Below are 20,907 nucleotides of genomic sequence, written 5' to 3'. Positions count from 1 at the left end.
GGCCATGTACTCTTCATTTTTACATCCCAAGCACCTGATGTAACACCATTCACCCATTAGGCACTAAGTAGATATTTGTTGAATAAATGACCCTTTGTTTTCTCCCAGAAAAAAACAAGGACTGCAGTTTGCAGGAGCCATCATTGATGGTGTCATGCACTTAAGTTAGATCTGCCATTGAGTGTCCCCCCTCCTGACAGCTCTCCCCCTCCCACCAGGGGGGCAGGTGGAATATCAGTGTGCTGTGTGATTTGGGGTGGGAGGTGCTGATATACTTTATAATTTATAACTGGAATAATTGCCTTTCTAGGTTTTAACTGCTGCTCTTGTGTCTGCTAGCTGAAACCAGCAGTTGACTTCTCCTTCTGAGATGATCTGTCCTCAGTTTGATATTACCCTCATGCCTTGGTCTTCCGCTTCTGTGGAGCTTAATTTTTATTCCTTTACATGAGGCCACAGTTTGTTGTTGTTCAGTAGTAGTAATAACAACTAACATTTACTGAGTATATGTACAGCCTAAGCTTCATAAACACTAGCCTTTTTTTCCCTCCTGTTTTCCTTCTTTTACATCACAGAAGTTTTTAAACCTAGAAGAGATAAATAAGATCTCATTCCCCATTGATCTGGATAAGCTCATTCCATCCAATCGCATACTTTTCTCTTAAATAGAGTCAAAATTTACATTTATTGTTTTGGTTACTAGCTGTAGGAAACTAATGCATACTTTTATCCCTTCCTCTGCTGTTAGGGACTCTGCATTCAAGTATAAGCCCAGCCAGTATTCCCTGCACAGTAAAGCTCCTCATTTATAAAGGAGCTAAAAGTCCTTTTTAAATGATATGAAACACATGACGTGAAGCACATTAACATAACAGGTCTTTTTTAAAATAGAAAAGTACAGGTTTTTGTACATTTTTTATTTTTTATTTTTTTCTATTTATTTTTTATTTAAATTCAGTTAACTAACATATAATGTATTATTAGTTTCAGAGGTAGAGTTCAGTGATTCACCAGTCTTTTTTTTTTTTTTTTTTAAGATTTATTTGAGAGAGAGAGAGAGAGCATGAGGGGGGGAGGGTCAGAGGGAGAAGCAGACTCCCCGCTGAGCAGGGAGCCCGATGCGGGACTCGATCCCAGGACTCCAGGATCATGACCTGAGCCGAAGGCAGTTGCTTAACCAACTGAGCCACCCAGGCGCCCGTGATTCACCAGTCTTATTACACCATTACATCACGTGCCCTCCTTAATGTCCATTTTTAAGCCTCATCTATTTGATTATTATTAAGCTTATATCTTCCCCAAAGTGCTTCTTCCACATTGTTAAATTTTATATTATTTTACCATTCATATATTTAGGCCAGTTTTCATTTTTCTACTAATCTCCCTTCAGATACTTTTAAAAATAACAATCTTTAATAATCAGTCTTCCCATTCATCAGTGTGTACTTTTTCTTCAGAGAAGGTACAAGGATAACATGGCTTATTTACACTTAAATTTGTTCTTACTTGGAGAAAAACATTCATACAGAAGTTTCCATATTCCCTCATCCAGAATAATTTTCTGTTCAACTGAACTGATGGGTTTTCATTATCATTTTTGTTCATCACTCTTTGCTGTAAAATGATGTATCTGATGCTCAACATCACTCATCATCAGGGAAATGCCAATCAAAACCACAATGAGATACCACCTCACCCCAATCTGGATGGCTAGAATCAAAAAGACAAGAAATAACAAATGTTGGCAAGGATGTGGACTAAAAGGAACCTTCGTACACTGTTGGTAGGAATGCAAACTAGTGCAACCACTGTGGAAAACAAGATGGAGGGTCCTCAGAAATTAAAAACAGAAATACCAGGGGCCCCTGGTGGCTCAGTCAGTTAAGCCTCTGACTCTTGATCTCAGCTCAGCCCTTGATCTCAGCGTCATGAGTTCAAGCCCCATGTTGGACTCCATGCTGGGCATGGAGCCTATTTAAAAAAATAAGTGAAAATAGAACTACTCTATGATCCAGTAATACCACTACTGGGTATTTACCCAAAGAAAATGAAAACACTAATTCAAAAAGATATATGCACCCCTGTGTTTATTGTAGCATTATTTAACAATAGCCAAGATACGGAAGCAACCCAAATGTCCATCAATAGATAAATGGATGAAGAAGATGTGGTATACACACACACACACACAATGGACTGTTATGCAGCCATAAAAAGAATGAGATCTTGCCATTTGTGATAACATGGATGAACCTAGAAGGTATTATGCTAAGTGAAGTAAGTCAGAGAAAGACAAATACTGTATGATTTCACTTACATGTGGAATCTAAAAAACAAAAAAGCAGAAACAGACCCATAAATACAGAGAACAAACTGATAGTTCCAGGAAGGGGGATACAAAATGGGTAAAGAGGGAGTGGGAGGTACAGGCTTCTAGTTATGGAATGAATAAGTCATGGGACTGAAAGGTGGTACAGCATAGAAAATACAGTCAGTGGTGTTAGAATAGCTTTGTATGGTGACAGATGGTAGCTACACTTGTGGTGAGCATAACATAATGTATAGATTTTGTGGAATCATTATGTTATATGGAGCTGATGTAGTGTTGTGTGTCAACTATACTTCAATTAAAAAAAAATTTTTTTTTTAGGTGATGTATCTCATTCACTAATAGAATAAGATCTATAGCTCATAGGGGTTATTTCTAGGCAGGATGTTGTAGGTAAGGGATTCTGTCCTTTCTCTGTTGTATATACCTGGTATGTTGAATTTTTTATGGTGAACATTTTTACTTTTGTAGCTAGAAGAAAAATAATTTTTAAATTTTATATTTGTGTAACCATAGCCATATAATTTCTTTGAATAACTTATTGGTGATTTATATTTACATTAGGTTTGTATGTATGTGTCATTTTTAATTATATTCTTTTGCCTCCTTCAAAATTTATACAGGTCCCAAAGGCAAACAATTAGAAGGAACTGAATGTCCACTCCATGTTGTTCATCCACCCACTGGGGAAGAATTTGCTCTGGGTTGTGGAGTGTGCAGAAATGCTCACACTTTTTAGAACACTCAGATTCCTTTGTCTACAGAGAAGAAGTTGCCCTCATCCCCCAAGTGGATGTGGTAAAGTTTAAACTCTGCTCAGGATAAGGACGGGACCATTTTTACATCCATGAAAATGAACCATTCACAGTGCAAGAAGGATGCCAAATACCATGTACATAATTCTTGCTATGGAAAGTTTCCCCATTCTTTCGGTTTATCTTCTTTTGAACCAAGACATCAAACTTGTGAGGTGTTTGCATGTGGCCATTACCGTCATTGGCCTGTGAAGCATTGAACATTTATAGATAATTGATATAAAAGAATCGCCATGCCCATGGACTAAGAATGATGCTGGCTTTCAAGCAAAAAAGAGAAATAATCATTGTTTATTGTATACTGCCTTTTTGTAATCCTGTATAATTGCATCACAGGTGGGGATGAAAAGAGGAATATTCTGGTTTATTTCCTAGACTGTTATTTAAAAAAAAAAATTGTGTTAGGACTGGCATATAAATGTAATAAGTATCACACTGTATATAAAGATATCAATGTTTGTCCTGTATAAGAATTACTAAATTACAAATGCAGTTTCATTTAAACTTCTAGGTTACGTTGAGCCTGAAATTTTAATGAAGTGCAATACGGAGTGTGCCTCATTATCTTGCAGCTGTAAACATATTGGAATGTATATGTCAATAAACCACTGTACATTTTTATACAGTGATAAAGTCTGACAACTGTGTGAGCTATTGCTTCAGAAACAAAATGGAAATTTTTAGATTTTACGATCTAAAAACCCATCCAACTTCACTAACACAGCACAATGATGACTTTCATAACTCTTAGGGAAGAGTGGTAATGAAGTACACTTTGGAATCTTAAACACTGGGACAAACATATAAATATGTATGTTAATAAACAGACACATGCCAAAGAGAGGAAAAGAAAACATTTAGGAAATTGACCAACCCCATCTTACTAACAAGCCCCTTATTAAACTTTTATAAAGTAATCAACAAAATTACTAGGCTTTTTTTTTTTTACAGACTACAGTGTGTTTCTGTAGATCTTTTTTACAGTTAACTCAAGAAATTGACAAACTATTGATTTATGAGTCATCATAAGTCAGGTTATATTTATTTCATGAGAATGGCAAAAGTTTTGATAAGTTTTGTTCTACATTCCCACTGTTGAAAATGTATACATCTATTTGTCAATATAATGTTTGCTTTGAAGAAACTTGAAAAGATCAAATCTGGACACAGATAACTATTCAGAGAATCTTTTAATAAATTTCATAAACATGTCCAAGTCCTATGCTTCAGGATTTAGGAAAGACTGTTGTTACTGGTTTTTATTTTTGCTGTTGTTGGCAAAGGAGTAGCTAAGAGGCCATTTGAGCTCCATCTTGAAGAATAAGTAGTATTTCAAGGGGCAGAGAAAGGCATTAGGAAAAATACGTAAATAGAAAATTCTACAATGTAATAGAACAGCGTGAGTAGTCTAATTCCTGATGTGGGAGACTTTACTGCCAAAAACAAACCAAAAACAAAAACCTGAAGATCACAAAGACTGGTCTCTTCATGATGCAGTTTGTGGATCTGCAGTTCGCGCAAACTCACGGGCTTCCTGAGCAAGGAAGGATCTGAAGTAGTACAGAAGGTCCCGCTTCATCTAAATAAGATACATCTGATCCACTGGAGATTACACAAACTCTGTTTGTGTTGGGTGATGGTGCCCCAGAATCACAAGCAATTTGTAATTGCCTCAATGTGTTTGAAAGCAGGAGCAATCTGTTGTCCTTGAGGGCACTGCTTGGAAGTCCTTGAGGGCACTCCCAAGCAAAGGTGAGAGGGTTGCAGGCAGAAGTAATCCAATTTCAACCTCCAGAAGACCTTGGATTAATATTTCATGAAGAAATCTTGATGCCTTAAGCAGAGAAGCGTTCTGAAGGTATTCACATGTTTATATCCTCAAAGGGCCAGTTGAGACTGGCTGCCTGTGTTCAAAGAAGATTTCAGAACCTTCAGGGCAACACAGTCTTTTTCTTCAGAACATGTCATTCTGCCGTGAGGATGTTGGGCAGCAGGCATCAGGAAGGGATGACCGCCTAGCCCCAGGGTCTACCTCACAGGACTTAGGAAGCTCTGTGTCTCCTTTTCCAGCCCTCAGCTATGACAGTAACCTGGTGCCTGGCCTAGGCCTGTGGGAGAAGTCTGAGGGCACACAGGCTCAGGACCGGCTTTAAATTTTTCCAGAAAACCCAAAGTAGGGGCGCCTGGTTAAGCATCTGCCTTCAGCTCAGGTCATGATCCCGGAGGCCCGGGATTGCGATCGAGCCTCACCTCCAGCTCTCCGCTCAGTGGGGAGTCTGCTTCTCCCTCTGCCCCTTCTGCCGCTTGTGAGCTCACTCGCTCTCTCTCAAATCAAATCTTAATAAAGAAAACCCAAAATAGGTGCGGAGACGAGACAGAAGCTGTTCCTAGGTATATCGAGGAGACTGGAGGGGAGAACGGGGTAAGGCCATTAGATTGGTAAGAGTAGGGGTAAGGTAATTAGAATGGATTTAAACTCACAGGCCATGGGAATGAGACCAACCTTCAGAATGCCACACGGGAGACGTCACAGACACTTGAGAACTGGAAAGAATACAATTTTGTATCCATTAACTTTACTGGCAAATTGATCGGTCCCAGTGTGTAAACTGTGATGGATATAAAAGGAGACAAGAAACTAATGAGATGCTTGACTAGAATGAGCCATCTCAAGTTAATATTCTAGAAATCAAAAGGATAAAACCATAATTTATGAGGAAGGTGTTTTTAATCACATCCCAAGCTTCTCAAAACAAGAGAACATCAGGAACAAGTTATGACAAAGCACAGAAGGGAAATGGCTTTGCATGCATCTGTCTCAAGCATACTGTGCACAAAGAAAAAGGCAAGAAACAGCAGAATCACGATAGCAGGTGTTAGGGAATCTGGAAAGAAACTTGCTTTCCTCTTATATTTTCAGGCCTAGGAAAAGCCATTTTTAAGCAGTTTTCTTGCCAGACTGTTTAGGTCTAAAAACTCCTTCTCCTATCAATAAGATTATTTGAAAAATACATGCAGTATTCTCTGTTCACTTTTCATTCACAACAGGTGTAGATTCGCCTTCTTTTTCAGATTTTCAGCCCCAACGTCTCTCCCCATTTTGTCACCAAATTCTACCTGTGTAGAGTAACATGTGTTTCTGAGAGTGACTGTCTGATGGGACATGGCAGCTCATTTTCCTGAAAACCACCAACAGTACCTAAAGCGTGCTGAAGTTGAAGCCAGTAGGCTTGAGTTCGAGTCCTGCCTCTGCCTCTGTTCTGGTTGTGTGAACTGAGTAACCCACTTATCCTTCTTCAGTCACAATGTCTTAGAAACAATAATACCTAATCTAAGTCAAATGAGACAGGATTTACACAAGCACTTCATCCCACAACAAAGTAGTATCTGAAAGTGAAGAGTAAAGGAGAAAAGAACATTTATTCAACACCTTCTGTTGTTAAGCTATTCAACACCATCTCAATGGCAGACACCAAATTGTAGGTCTTTCATTTAATCCAGCAATTCTGAAGGATATAACATTATTAATCTCATTTTATGACTTTAAAGGTTTAGAGAAGTTAAATGACTTGCACTGGATTCCAGCTAATCTAACCTAGCAAAACCTGAGATGTCGGGCGCCTGGGTGTTTCAGTCAGTTAAGCGTCCACCTCTTGGTTTCGTTCATGATCATGGTTTTGGTCATGATCTCAGGGTTGTGAGACTAAGCCCCTTGTCAGGCTCCAGGCTCAGCTTGGGGAGTCTGCTTGAGATTCTTTCCCCCTCTGCTACTCCCCCTTCTCGTTCTTGAGCACTCTCTCTCCCTCTCTCTCTCTTTCTCTAAAATAAATAAAATCTTAAAACAAAACCTGAGATGTGAATCCAGTTCTTTTTGTCTCTAAAACCCAAGGTCTACCATATCATGCTATTGCTATTACATCACCCACAGCTTCAATGAAAAGAAGTAACTGGACACTTGCCGTATGGGCAAAGTTACAAAGGGAACATGACAGTATTTGCCTCAAGAAGCAGGCTAGATCCGGAGGTGTGCAGCTTGGATCTCCTTGCGGGGAGCCCCCACGTCAAGGAGGCCGTTAATCGACAGCCTCGAGCTGCAGCACCTGTTAAGATGTGTCACAGCACTTGGTCCAAAGCCGCACTCTCCCCAGGGAAGCCCCAGCCAGTGGCGGGAGTTTGGGGTGCTAGGACCTGGCCATTTCTGCCCAAGAAAGCACTGCTTTCTGGGTAATCTGCACCAGGACTCTGGGGCCAGCCGAGACTTCCCTAGAGCAGCTCTTCCCACCCGGCCTTCCTTCTTCTACCCTCTCGTAGATGTCAAACCCACAGCGCAGTCTGATGGCCCTCCCTGCCTGCTGCCCCCTCACCCCTTCATCTCTCTTTGGCACTACCCCAAACAGACTTCCTGCACTTCTAACTTTATCTTGGCCTCTGTTTCCCAGAGGACCTGACTGACTGACACAGGAGGATAATATATTTTAAATGACTTACTTATGGTGTCTTCATTTCACAAATCATGTAAGGTAACTTAGAAGAAATTCAGAGACTATAAAAGATAAATACTGAAGTGAAGAAAAATTATGAAAAGAAATCCCAGGTTAGAGATGAGTGTCCAGTAAGTAACCATACAGTCTTACATAGTGGCTAGAGAACAGGCCATCAACTTTGAGATACATTTCTTAGCTAACAAAGCAAGGCAGGGAACATGTTCAAGTACAACTTACAATGTGCATTTCCTCAAAAAAAGCAAAGGGCAGGTATTGAGCCTAGTCTTGAAGCATGGATCAATTTTGTCAAGCAAAAGTATGAAAGAGCATCCCAGGGAGAGAGTATGGTAAGAGCTAAAGCAATGATGTGTTCCTCTGAAGTGGAAGTAAGCTGTTTTGCTTTATTAATTCATTTGATAAATATCTGAGCACCATTCTATATCTAGAGTTGACAGTACATGCTCATGAGGGTGGGAACTGGGTTCCCAATTGCTTTAGTAACCATGATTTACACGCGGAAAGTACCTGATGAACATGAGTTGGTGAGTAAAATACGTGCGATGTGCCGTGCCAAATGCCAAGGATAAGACATTCACAGAACACTTACAGAAATGTATAAATAATGTTGTTAAGAACTAGAATCAAGGTTTTCTAACAATAAGAACATTTGTTGGGGTACCTGGGTGGCTCAGTCAGTTCAGCATCTGACTTCAGCTCAGGTCATGATCTCAGGGTCCTGGCATGGAGCCCCACGTGGAGCCCCTCGAGGAGCCCTGTGTCAGGCTCAGTGGGGAGCCTGCTTCTCCCTCTCCCTCTGCCCCTCGCCCCCCTCCCCGTTCCTGTTCTCTCTGTCTCAGTCTCTCTCGCAATAAATAAAAATCTTTAAAAAAAGAACATTTGTCAAGAGTTTACAATAGCTAAACACTTTGCTAATCCACAGTGGAGGGTGTAGGAGGCGAATAACAGTCCTCCAAAGATGCCCATGTCCTAACCCCTGGGAGATGTGAATACGTTGCCTCGTGTGGCAAAAGGGACTTTGCAGATGTGATTAAGGGTACAGACCTGGAGATGGGGAAATTGTCCGGGATAATCCAGCAGGCCCAATGTGATCTCAAGAATCCTAATATGGGAAAAAGGAGGCAGGAAGATCAAAGCCAGAGAAGGAGAGGTGGTGATAGCAACAGAGCTCAGAGATAGAGAGTGGAAGACCCTACACTGTTTGGCTTTGAAGATGGAGGAAGGGGCCAGCAACCAAAGAATGCAAGCAGCCTTAGACGCTGGAACAGGTAAGGAAACATTTTCTGCTAGAGCTTTGATTTTAGCCGACCCGGACTTCTGACCTCCAGAACTATATGCTTTAATAAATCTGTATTGTTTTAAACCACTAAGTCTGGGGCAATTTCTTACAGCAACAATAGGAAACAAAAATACAAATAAATAAAAGGGGCTTCATGTGCATTATCACACTTTCATCTTCCACAAACCTGTGCACAATTGTTTTCCTTTTACAGATGAGGCAGCTGAGTCTCATGGAGGTTAAATAAGTAGCCCAAGGTTTTGTACTAAAAGACAAAGTATTGAAAATATCTAAATTATTTTTTGAATTGCTTACATATTGAAATATAATAGTTGGGATATACTGGGTTAAATAAAATATATTATTAAAATTAATTTTACCTGTTCCTTTTTACTTTTTTTTTTTTTAAGAGAGACAGTGAGAGGGCAGTGGGGGGTGGGGGAAAGGCAGGGGGAGAGAGAAAATCTTAAGCAGGCTCCACACAGAGCCCAACAGTGGGTTCTATCTCACAACCCTGAGATCATGACCTGAGCTGAAATCAATTGAGCTAGCCACCCAGGTGCCCCCCTTTTTACTTTTTTTTTAATGCGGCTTCTAAAAATTTTAAATTACACATGTGACTTGTATATATTTCTAATAAGCAGTACTGGCCTCGAATCTCATTCTCAACAGTTTGGTTTTGTCACCTACCTTTGGATTTTTTGAGCAAAGACATGTGTTTTAGGAAGATAATGCAGGAAATGGGTCAGAAAGTGGCTTGAAGGACAAGGTTCTTACCACTTCTTTCCTTTGAGAAGCTTGCAATCTAATCCTAGATAAGGTTAAAATAGAGAAGATGAAATGGTTTAATTGGGCTAATCTGGCAGAGATGGAGGTGCACACTGGAATAACCCAGAGAAGTGGTGTTGCTGAGGCAAGACTCCATGGGGGAGTGAGTGTCCTCCATCACTCACCAGGAATCATAAGAGCAGAGATGTAGCTAACATTTCCTGGGCATAACATTTACTGTATGCCTGCAACCTTCCTATATGCTTTACATACATTAACTCATTTAAATCTAATGACAATTCTGTTTGGTAGGTGATAGTATTGCTATTATTATTATTATTATTATTATTATTATTATTATTATTATTTCCACTTTACAGATGAAGAAACTGAAACACAAAAAAATTTAAGTAGCTTGTCCAAGCTTGCATATCCAGTAAAGGCAGAACCAGGATCTTTAGAGATCTACCTGCCCCTCAGGGAAGAACTGCATGCATCTTTCTCAGAGTAAGATCTCTGGTTAATCTGTCAAGCTGTATGGCAGGAAAAAGAGGCAATCATCATGCTCACTCATTTTCCTGGGACTCCATCCAAGCCGAGCCCATCCCCAGCCTCCACCATCCCTGTATAACTAGGCAGAATCACCCTTGGTTCATGGTAGCTATGGAGAAGATACCACGTCCCACTCCCACTCCCGGACATAAGACACAGTGAGACCAAAGTCCACCATCACCTTTCAGTTGAAAGGAAACATCATTTGAGACCCAAGGAGGAGCTTCCAGGTCAGTTTTGCAGGGTAAGGAGTTTTGGTTATGAGCAAAAGAAAGCGAATTCAAAATAACTTCAGCAAACAAAAAAAAGCAAAACAAATAATAGAGCTGGGGGCTCTGGCTGTGTCTCCACTCTAGGTCCTCTCTCTGCCTCTATTTTCCTCTTCTTTCTCACTGCAGAGCACCTGTCATTTTTTTCCAGACCACGTGGTAGAAAGTGACCACCTCTTGCTCCTGGATCTATATGTTACAAGTCCAGGCACTCAAGGAAGCAACTACTTTCTTTCCTTCAGAATTAATTCAAAATTCTTTGGGGAGAGACTGTCTTAGACTGGATGGAAAGGCGCCAGGTTCATGAGCTACAGGAAGCTATGACAGAAACCAACTAGATGGGAAGGGCTTCCCCCCACAAAGAGATGCTAGGTAGACAATTGAATAGGTGTCCACTACAGATGCCCTAACAGACTTCAGTCCTGGATGGGAGTTGAACACGGTGACCTTCTAATTATGATTCTGGATCTTACTAACTCCTGGCATTGTGCTTTTCTTGCGCCACTTGGATAGACTGCTTGCCTCTGTTCTGCCAAACTCCATTACTTTTCTTCAAGATTTGATTCAAAACTGACCTTGGTCAATGAAGGAGCTCTCTCTATCTATTCCTATTTTCTCTTGCCCTCAGCACCCTTGTATACAGTGTTAATCTTATTATTAGGAACTTATTCATACATAGTTGTACAAGTGTTTTCTAATCTCATTGGTGGGTGTTATACCTTTAGACAGCTGTGGAAGGACAGAGACCTTGTTCTTTTCCTTCTTTGCAACCACCAAGCTTCTTGTAGACCGTGGAGGAGAAAAAGGAGGAGAAGAAGGAAGAGGAGGAAGAGAGGAGAAGGAAGAAAAGGAGGACAAGGAGGAGGAGAAAGAAGAGAAAGAGGAAGTGGAGGAGAAGGAGAAGGAGGAGGAGGAGGACCACAGTAGCTACACTACAGTTTCTCCTGTGTTCTACTAACAGATTTCCCGTTTTCTGTGAGGTTTCCCATTCCTTGTGGGACTTGTGAAATCGGTGAGTCATAAAAGCACAGAGTTCTTTGTATAATTTGGGTCCTCTGGCCCATAAGCAAACTCACTTATGACTGTCCTCTTGTCATCATCCTACTCACCTCTTAAGACTCTCCCCTCCCCTGTAACATCTAACGGCCCATCTATTCCCCAGGACAGATTTGTTTTATCATGACATGGTTCAAGTCCAGGCACTGCACTGTGTAACATGAACATAAGCCCTGTCCTGTCCTGTTCTTTCATTCTTCAAAGAAACATTTACTGAGCCAGGAACTGTTGTAGGAGCCTAGGATCTGTGAACAAAACAGACTGAGATTCACATTTTCCTAGCTTTTATATTCTAGTCAGGGAGGCAGACATTAAACAATAGACATACAGGGCGCCTGGGTGGCTCAGTGGGTTAAGCATCTGCCTTTGGCTCAGGTCATGATCCCAGGGTCCTGGAATCGAGTTCCACATTGGGCTCCCTGTTCAGTGAGGAGCCGGTTTCTCCCTCTACCCCTCCCCCCCTGCTCATGCTCTCTCTCTCTCTCTCTCAAATAAATAAATAAATAAATAAAATCTTAAAAAAACATGACCTAAGCCAAAGGCAGATACTTGACTGGCTGAGTGACCCGGGCACCCTGAGAGAGAGAGAGAACTAAAGCAGGCTTCATGCTCAGCCCAGAGACTGACAGAGGGCTCAATCTCAAGACCCTGAGATCATGACTTGAGCCAAGATCAAGAGTCAGACGCTTAACTGACTGAGCCACCCAGGTGCCCCAAGGAATAGTTATTTTAAAATTAGATGAATATGAAAAACAAATGAGAAATTTGGGGAATGGGATTTTCAATTTCAGTTTATAGTTGGTATAAACTCTATATTGGAGGCAAAGAGAAAATCAGTGAGTTAGAAGATGATATGTAATGTAGCAAAGAGAAAAATATAAAAGGGCAATTAAAAGACATAGAAAATGAATTGAGAGGAGTGAGCATGCAGTCCATAAGACCAAAATGGAAGGATTGAAGGGAAAGAACTATCTGAAGAGACAGTGACTTATATGGGGACGTCAGATGAGTTTGCAAGAGAAGTTGTAATCCAGATCCCTCCATAAGGTGGGAATTTTGAAGATCTTTATCCTTTTCAAGGAATAGCTGGCCCAGGCCACAGGGAGATAAACAATCAGGTAACCTGTTTTAGCCTGAGCTCTAGGTTAGGAAAAAGAAAAAAAGTCTTTCTGAGAATTCATAACCATGGGCCTGCCCTCACACAGGCTAGAGCCTGAAATTATACTGTCATGACCCAAGAACCCAGGAGTCAAGAAATTATGATAAAAAGTTGTTCCAGGCTAGTAATACCCTGCAGCACTTAGCAGAAGCAAACACAAAAAGCCTCTCTAGAGTGACATGCCCTCAACCAGGCTGCACAGGATTCCCACACCTAAAGCTTCACAGAAGATGAACCCACAATCCAAAAACCATAAAATACATGAATAACAACCCACCATGAACATTTACAAAAATCAGGATTAGACCCCCAATTATTTCATGTGATTAAAATGATTAAAGAAAAATTAAAAACGAGAAAAGAACATCAAGAAAGATCAAACAGATGTGAAAAAGAACCAAGCGTAACATTTAGAAATAAAAAATATAGGGAGAGATTGGCTTAACAGAAGCCATACCGATCTGAAGAAAGAATTAGTGAGTCGGAAGACATATCTGAGGAAATCACAAAGATTTCAGTACAGGGCAATAAAGACATAAAAATATGAAATTAAGAGATAGGGAGGCAATCCTCTCATGCAGAATAATTCCCAATAATTTCTGCAGACATTCCCCTCCCTCACGGAGATGGAGTATAACTCCCCAACACTTTAGTGTCATCTGTGCTTTGTGATTTCCTTCTAAACAGTACAGTATGGAAATAGAGGGAAAAAAGTAATTTTGTAGTGGAGCAACTTGACCTCACCCTGACGAATGTCAACATCAAGAGAGATTAAGTCCTTTTGACAACAGGTAGCCTTGATATGACGTGATGAGAATGGTACTTTACACATTTGTGATCTTTCTCCCAAACAACCATACCCTCAGTCTAATCATGAGAAAAACAAGAGACAAACCCCAATTGAGGAACATTATACAAAATACTGAATCCTGGAGCAGTACTCCTAACTGTGAAAGTCACTGAAACAAGGAATAATTACAATGGTGTCTTAGGAGCTCCTCAACATAACCTAATCTGTCTTAATCAGTGGAGGGCCAAGGTGGGCGTGGAGGTGGGAAGAGCTTGTCCCTGGCAGAGGGGGTACACTGTAGAGAATTTAAAAACAGTAATAATGCTGATAAATGTTGGTTTGCTTTTTATTATCACATGTATTGGCAATTCTAAACAGAGTTGGCAATACAAGATTCTGTGCTGGACCAAACTACTCCACAGCCACCCTCTTCCTTCCCCTTCAGTGGCACAGATCTTGACTAATACAACTGACAAATGTAAATAAGTGCTGACTGGTTTAAAAATAAACACAAGTTTCAAAACACAAGTTACAAAAAGGTGAAACAAAATCATTAAAAACAGTAGCAAGGAAGGAGAGGGAACATTCAATAGGTGAAATGTGTCAAGATCCTTGTCTTTTTTAGGGGGAGAACAGACTGTGATGAGGATTTTTTTAAAAGAGACTGCGACTGGAGTGTGAGAGTTTTAACGTGATACCATATATCCTGGTTACGTTTGCTGATTTGGCTTAATGTGCTTTGCCTATCATTTATACTGTTAACCGCGCTTTAAATAAATGGGCCTGATTTGATTTACCTGTTTTTCTTCCACTAATAATTATCATTGCCTGTCTTAAACTTCCCATTGTCCTTCATCATTCAGTCACTGAACAACCTAAAAAAATGTTGCCGTTCAGGTCCATCCACATTATTATGTGGCGAGAGACTTTGTTCCATTTGACCTGATGACCAGATAGCCAGGCCCTCAACAAAGAACCAATGGCATTTTCCCACACTGAATTTTAATGTAATTTTACACATGGCTTCCAAGGTTGACTTCTGGGGAGCGGTAGAAGAGTGGAGCACTCGCTGGGCATCACTGCTTCCAGGCACTTACACCTGGGGCAGATCACGAAGAAGACCTCTTGGGGAGAAAAATAACTTTCTTTTTATTTTGGAGGAAGGCCGGAGGTTTGGTGCATGATTCAAGTTATGATTTTGTACCTAAGGACATTTCTAACTTTAAGAAAACCCAGGATCTAAAAATCCAAACTTTTAAAACAAGCTAAGTAGGCAGCACTTAAGACACAAAGACTCCTGGACTGACACAAGGTTTCACCTGGGGGTTATCTTTTAAAAAGCCATCTACTCCTTTACACTTTCTCATTGTGTTTCAGAAAGCTGTTTTCCAATTTCAGGAGTCTATCTACTTTATAAAGGTAGTTTTAAAAAGTAGTAACTCTGATGACAAAAAGATGTTTTTAGAAAAATTGGAAAATACAAATTTTAAATATAAAAATCACTTGTAATCCCATCATTAACACTGCCACCATTCTTCCCTGACTCCTCATAGTTTTTAAAATCACCTATACGTACCGAGGCTGTGTGTCAGTTTTTAGAGCCTGTATTTTAACCCCTCGGGTTCCGCGGCGCAGGCGTGCCCATCCGAAGCCCCGCCTGGCAGCGCGGAGGTGTGTCCGCCGTCAGCAGCTGAGTTTATCTTTCTGCCACGAACCCGATGTGGGTTTGCCGCTGGCTGCGGAGACAGTCCCTGCTTTCCTCCCTTTCTGCTCCATCTCCCTAAACTTTCCAGTTTCAACAGCAGATAGCTTTTTAGCCATCTAGCTCGCTCCAGCCCTCCCACAGTGGCTTCGAAACGAAAACTCCCATAAAAGGAGCAGTAGCGTCTGGGGGAGGAAGGCGGCCGACTCTCCTGGAATCGGGAGGTGGAGGCCCCCCGCGGCACCGACGGTGCGCGCTCCCGGCGGGCGCGGCCCACTCCTGCCTTCCCCCGCCCTCCGCAGGCGCGCCCCGGCGGACACGCGCCCGCCCCCTCGGGCAGAGACGCGCCGGGGAAAGCGCGCGGCCGCGAGCCCCGGGCGCCATTTTGGAGCCGCTGTCTGGGCCGAGGCGGTGGGGTCCTACGCGGTGGCCGCGACTCGCTGAAGGAGTCTTTTGCGGCGACAAGGGGTCTCGGAAGGAGGACGCGGACCGCGCGGGACTGAAAAGGAGTTTTCTCCTGGGGCAGCCAGAGCCGCAAAGGTGGAGCCGCGTTGGCGTCCGCCGCAGGACCAGAGGCTCGGATGCGGGCGGAGTGCGGGGGGCCGCGGCGGCGGGAGCGCGAAGCGGGGCTCCCGGGGGGCCTCATGTGAGATCCGCGGGACCAGCCGCCGCCGCCGTCCCCGGAGCCCGGGGTGGTGTGTGGGGGAAGCCGCCCGCGGCAGCAGGTAACGGCGGAGGGGCAGGGCCAGAGCCCCCGGTGACGGCGGGGCCGGGGTGGGTCCGCCGACCTTCGTGGGCGGCAGGGCGGGTCGGGAGCGCGGGGTCCCGGGCGCGTTCTGGCCGCCCCTCGGGAGCGTCGGGCAGAGCGCGGCGCCCAGACCTTGGAGCCTGCTTGGGGGCGTTTCCCCGCGATGCCTGCTTCAAAACATGTCAACAAGGCTTGGTGCGTGTGCGGGCTCGGGGCCGCTGTCGCCGGGTTTTATTACCCTTGACAGGGATTGGTGATAGGCATCGTAGAGCTTGCGCTCTGCCAGGCTCTTCCCGGCGTGGCCTGTGCCCGTGCGTGTAGCTTGAAAAACGAGGGGCGTTAAGATGTCAAAACAGACTGCCCAGGGTAGAGCGCGTGCGAAATGTCAGGGAGAGCCAATCCGTGGAGGTGGCGCAGGAGGAGGGGACGCTCCGGCCTTGTAGCCAAGTAGAAAACTTGGTCAACTTGTGATGAGCAGCTTCGCGCCTGCGTTAAGGCGTGGGCAGCGTTTCAGGTGGAGTTGCAGATAGGGATCAGGAAGCAGCCTATTAAATGATTGATCTGCATCTCCAAGCTAAGAGGTTAGATTACCATTATTTTGTTGCTGATGATACCCAGTTCAGTGGCCCAGATCTTTTAATTAGAGTATTTTTTTTCTCCTTCTTTTGAAATATTTATAAAAATGCCCTCCACTCTGAGTTTTCTACAAATAACCGCTACATATATTTTAATCACCACACTCTTCCTACCATCTAGTTCTGAGAATTAATCTCTTCCCACTGTTTTTTTTTTCCTTGTATTCCAGTCGAAGAATGCAGATTAATTTTTTTTTCTTTTTTTTTTAAAGATTTTATTTATTTATTTTGAGAGAGAGAGAATGAGAGAGAACACATGAGAGGGGATAGGGTCAGAGGGCAAAGCAGACTCCCTGCCGAGCAGGGAGCCCGATGCGGGAATCGATCCAGGGACTCCAGGATCATGACCTGAGCCGAAGGCAGTCGCCCAACCAACTGAGCCACCCAGGCGCCCTAATTTTGATGTTAGTCAAAGCAGAACACAAACGGAAAGGGAATGTGATGCCAAAAGAGGCTTTTTAGAGCTCAGTACAAATGGGCTTTTACAATTACTACATGCACAGTTTACTAAAAGTGCTTAATATAAATGGTGGACACACAACTGAGTGTTCTCCTCAGCTCTTCTTCTAATGAACCAGTTTACTGCTTCTTTCAGAGTGTGTGGAAATGTTAAGAGTTCAGTAACTCCCTGTGCTGCTCAATTAGTCTGTAGTTTTTCCTCATTAGTGTTTTCCCCCCCTTTGGTGCATCATGATAGTATCAGTCCCTACCAAATGTTCTTGGGGCCTAAGTTGCATGAATTATTTGGGGCCTGGAGAAGTTGCAGTTTGAAATGGATCTGCTGGAGCCCTGAAGAAGCCTAATTTTGGTGCTCCGCAAAGTCTCATTGACATTTATTGTCCAGCTTCCTCCTCTGCACTCCTCCTGTTCAAATATAAGAGGTGTTTTCACTTTGACTAAAACAGGAGATAAATACTCCATTGATGTAAATTTTTTGCAAACTGGTGGATGCTCTGAATTGTTTAACTTTCTATACAGCAGAGCTTTATGTGTAAATAGATTTAATAAAATACTTGAGATCATCTTGGAAAAAACTGACATTTAAAAATTTTATTAGGTGCCTACAGTTTTCTTTTATTTTCAGGCATGAATGAAAATAATAGAACCATTTTTGGGACGCCTGGGTGGCTCAGTCGGTTAAGCGTCTGCCTTCGGCTCAGGTCATGATCCCAGGGTCCTGGGATCGAGTCCCGCATCGGGCTCCCTTCTCCGCGGGGAGCCTGCTTCTCCCTCTGCCTCTGTCTCTCTCTCTGTCTCTCATGAATAAATAAATAAATAAAAAATCTTTAAAAAAAAAATAATAGAACCATTTTTATCAGCATTTGGCTTTGCATTTTTCTATTGCTGACATAGACTGTTGACTGACATATTACAGTCATATTACATATGACAATTTGTAGACTTTTGTTCAGCTTTTCATAAACTAGTAAGTGCTTAAAATATACTTTGGTGATCATACAGTCTTATATCTAGACCAAGAGATACTATTCCTCAGTGTTTCATAAGTCTTTTTGATATGTCACCTTTTTTCTCCCCTCAACTTGGAAAGATATTGAAACATACTTTATTTAAAACAGGGCTGTAATAGACAAAGGAAAGTACCTATTGTTAGCATCAGCAAAGTATTAGCAAAGATAATTGTGTAAATAAGGCTGTCATTTTATTGTTTATATATCCCTATATTCTAAAGTAAAATGAATCATTCCATCTGTAAGTTGAATAATTATGGTTTTAGAAGATTTTCTCCAGAAATAGGCAGTCAGCATTGTATATTAAGGAGTAGAAATTATAAAGACAGTTTCATTCTTTTTTGAATCTCTGCATCTCAAAATTATGAGTGATTTTAGGCAGTCAGAAGAGAAATTATAAGCCAAATTTTGAGTTTGGTGGGCAGCAGACTCTTTGTTCTTTGACCCAAATTTTCTATGCTAAAATTAAGCCTTCAGGTTTAGAGGTAGAGCCGAAAAATGGGTCATAATGACAGTGTTACCTCAACCTCTAGTGGGACACTATTACTAGAAGAGGGTTTTTTAAAAAATATATTAAAGATTATATTGTAGATTATACTACCTTTTCTCCAAACACATTCAAAAATGTATTCTTAGATTCACACGCAAGTTTTTTTTTTAAAGATTTTTTTTTTTTTTAATTTATTTATTTGACAGATAGCGAGAGCAGGAACACAAGCAGGGGGAGTGGGAGAGCGAGAAGCAGGCTTCCTGCCGAGCAGGGAGCCCGATGTGGGACTCGATCCCAGGACCCTGGGATCATGACCTGAGCCCAAGGCAGACGCTTAACGACTGAGCCACCCAGACGCCCAGATTCACACGCAAGTTTTAATCTTCCATAAAACTATCCTCTTGCCATCACCTCTGTCATTCTGTTTTCTCCTTTCCTCTCCCCTTGCTAGTTGTTTACTTTAACTCACATAGTTGGAAGTAGGATCAGTGAGGAATGTAGTTCATTTATTGCACATGTGCTAAGACCTCCCGGGCAGATTTTAATGGCATGAAGGCCAAGGGACCTTTGCCATTCTGTTTCCTTCCAGCCCCCAATCCTCTTTGACAAGTTTTGCTAGCTGCTGGATAGAGAGAGTGTACAGAGACATATTTGGTTAAGAGTCATGCATAGCATATCCTTCATCCCATACACAAATCAGAAATTCATACACACTCATCTGCCAGAAGAAGGGAGTTGGAGCCACAAGCCATTCTTTCCAAAAGCTGTGACTCCAGATCCAAACCACTACCCTGCCAGAACTATTCTCTAGAGATAAAAGTGTTGCAGGCCTAAACTAAACAGGGGTACTAGTGATTGATCTGCAATTACCCCCTTTAGTTTGGAGCCTGCAGTACCTATTTTTCCAAATAACAAATCAAAACAAGACCTTTTTGTCTGATTAAAATGTAATTCATTGACATTAAAAGAAATGCGTATAATATAGAGAAAAACATATAATATTGGCAAAACAATATTCAACTGTAATGCCACTATTATAATCCCATTACTACATTATTAATATAATGTAATACAGTGTAATCCCACTTATTATAGTTATGTTACTGTGGTGAATCTACTTCCAGTGTGTGTCTCTCATACATAAACATGTGTTCTTGCACTTTCTCACACATACTTCATTTCTGTGTCATACATTGTAATGTCTTTAATGCTGGACTGCTTTCCTGTACCTGAGTTCAACATTCTCTATCTCCTTTCAAGCCCTAATACCATTTAATTCCTCACAAGAACCCTGTGTGTTGGGCGCCTGGGTGGCTCAGTTGGTTAAGTGACTGCCTTCGGCTCAGGTCATGATCCTGGAGTCCCGGGATCGAGTCCCGCATCGGGCTCCCTGCTTGGCAGGGAGTCTGCTTCTCCCTCTGACCCTCTCCCCTCTCATGTGTTCTCTCTGTCTCAAATAAATAAATAAAATCTTTAAAAAAAAAAAAAAAGAACCCTGTGTGTTATTATCCCCACTTTACAAACTGAAGCGCACAGGAAGGTCAAGTAATTTGTTTAAGGCCACATAAAGAAGAGAGGTAGAGCCACAGTTCAAACCCAGGGAGCTTGATTCCCCAGAGCCCATTCTCTTAACCATGCTACTATTTTGCAACAAAGACCATTACAAAAAAACAAATGGAATGAAGGTAGTACATATATACAGAGTAAATACATACCTAGTTCAGAAATACAGTTTAGGGTAAACATTGCAATAGTAACTGATGTGTTGGAAGAAGAAACCACATTTTGGACCTGTGCATAGTAGGAATGGATTTGCTTATTTTAAGCAGAGATTGCGTCTGGCAGTAATGCATATCACAGACTATTCAGTGTGGAAAGATCTGTTGGCTACTTAATTCAAATCCTTTCTAGAGGTTCTTGGGACTGTGGTCTCCTTGAATTTAACTCCGATATAGCAGGTATCCTTAGATGACTTTTTAAAAATTTTATTTTATTATGTTATGTTAATCACCATACATTACATCATTAGTTTTTGATGTAGTGTTCCATGATTCATTGTTTGCGTATAACACCCAGTGCTCCATTCAATACGTGCTCTCTTTAATACCCATCACCAGGCTAACCCATCCTCCCACCCTCCTCCCCTCTAGAACCCTCAGTTTGTTTCTCAGAGTTCATAGTCTCTCATGGTTCGTCTCCCCCTCCGATCCCCCCCTTCATTTTTCCCTTCCTACTATCTTCTTTTTTTTAACATATAATGTATTATTTGTTTCAGAGGTACAGGTCTGTTAAGAAACCTTTGGAAAGTGTCACCATAGATTCTTTTTTATATTCCTTTTAGTTG

The 20,907-nt window shown here is 41.9% G+C and overlaps 2 protein-coding genes across 13 annotated transcripts in view; one reads left to right on the top strand and one right to left on the bottom strand.

Annotated features, from left to right (window-relative positions):
* The window catches only part of MYCBP2 (MYC binding protein 2), a 254,870-nt gene extending 251,084 nt beyond the window's left edge, over positions 1-3,786 (top strand). For all 12 annotated transcript variants that reach the window (XM_081815062.1, XM_081815063.1, XM_081815067.1 and 9 more), the window contains one exon: positions 2,953-3,786. In XM_081815062.1, coding sequence (XP_081671188.1) covers positions 2,953-3,068 — 116 coding nt within the window. In that variant the 3' untranslated portion in view covers positions 3,069-3,786. The remainder of the gene's footprint in view (positions 1-2,952) is intronic.
* Positions 1-20,907, bottom strand: part of SCEL (sciellin) — a 732,032-nt gene that overhangs the window by 549,020 nt on the left and 162,105 nt on the right. The window lies entirely within an intron of this gene.

Source organism: Leptonychotes weddellii, chromosome 3 (genome assembly GCF_054177405.1).
Source record: "Leptonychotes weddellii isolate Sample4059 chromosome 3, ASM5417740v2, whole genome shotgun sequence".
Lineage (NCBI taxonomy): Eukaryota > Metazoa > Chordata > Mammalia > Carnivora > Phocidae > Leptonychotes > Leptonychotes weddellii.
The sequence above is the reverse complement of the archived record's forward strand: the minus strand, read 5'-3'. Positions and strand labels throughout refer to the sequence as shown.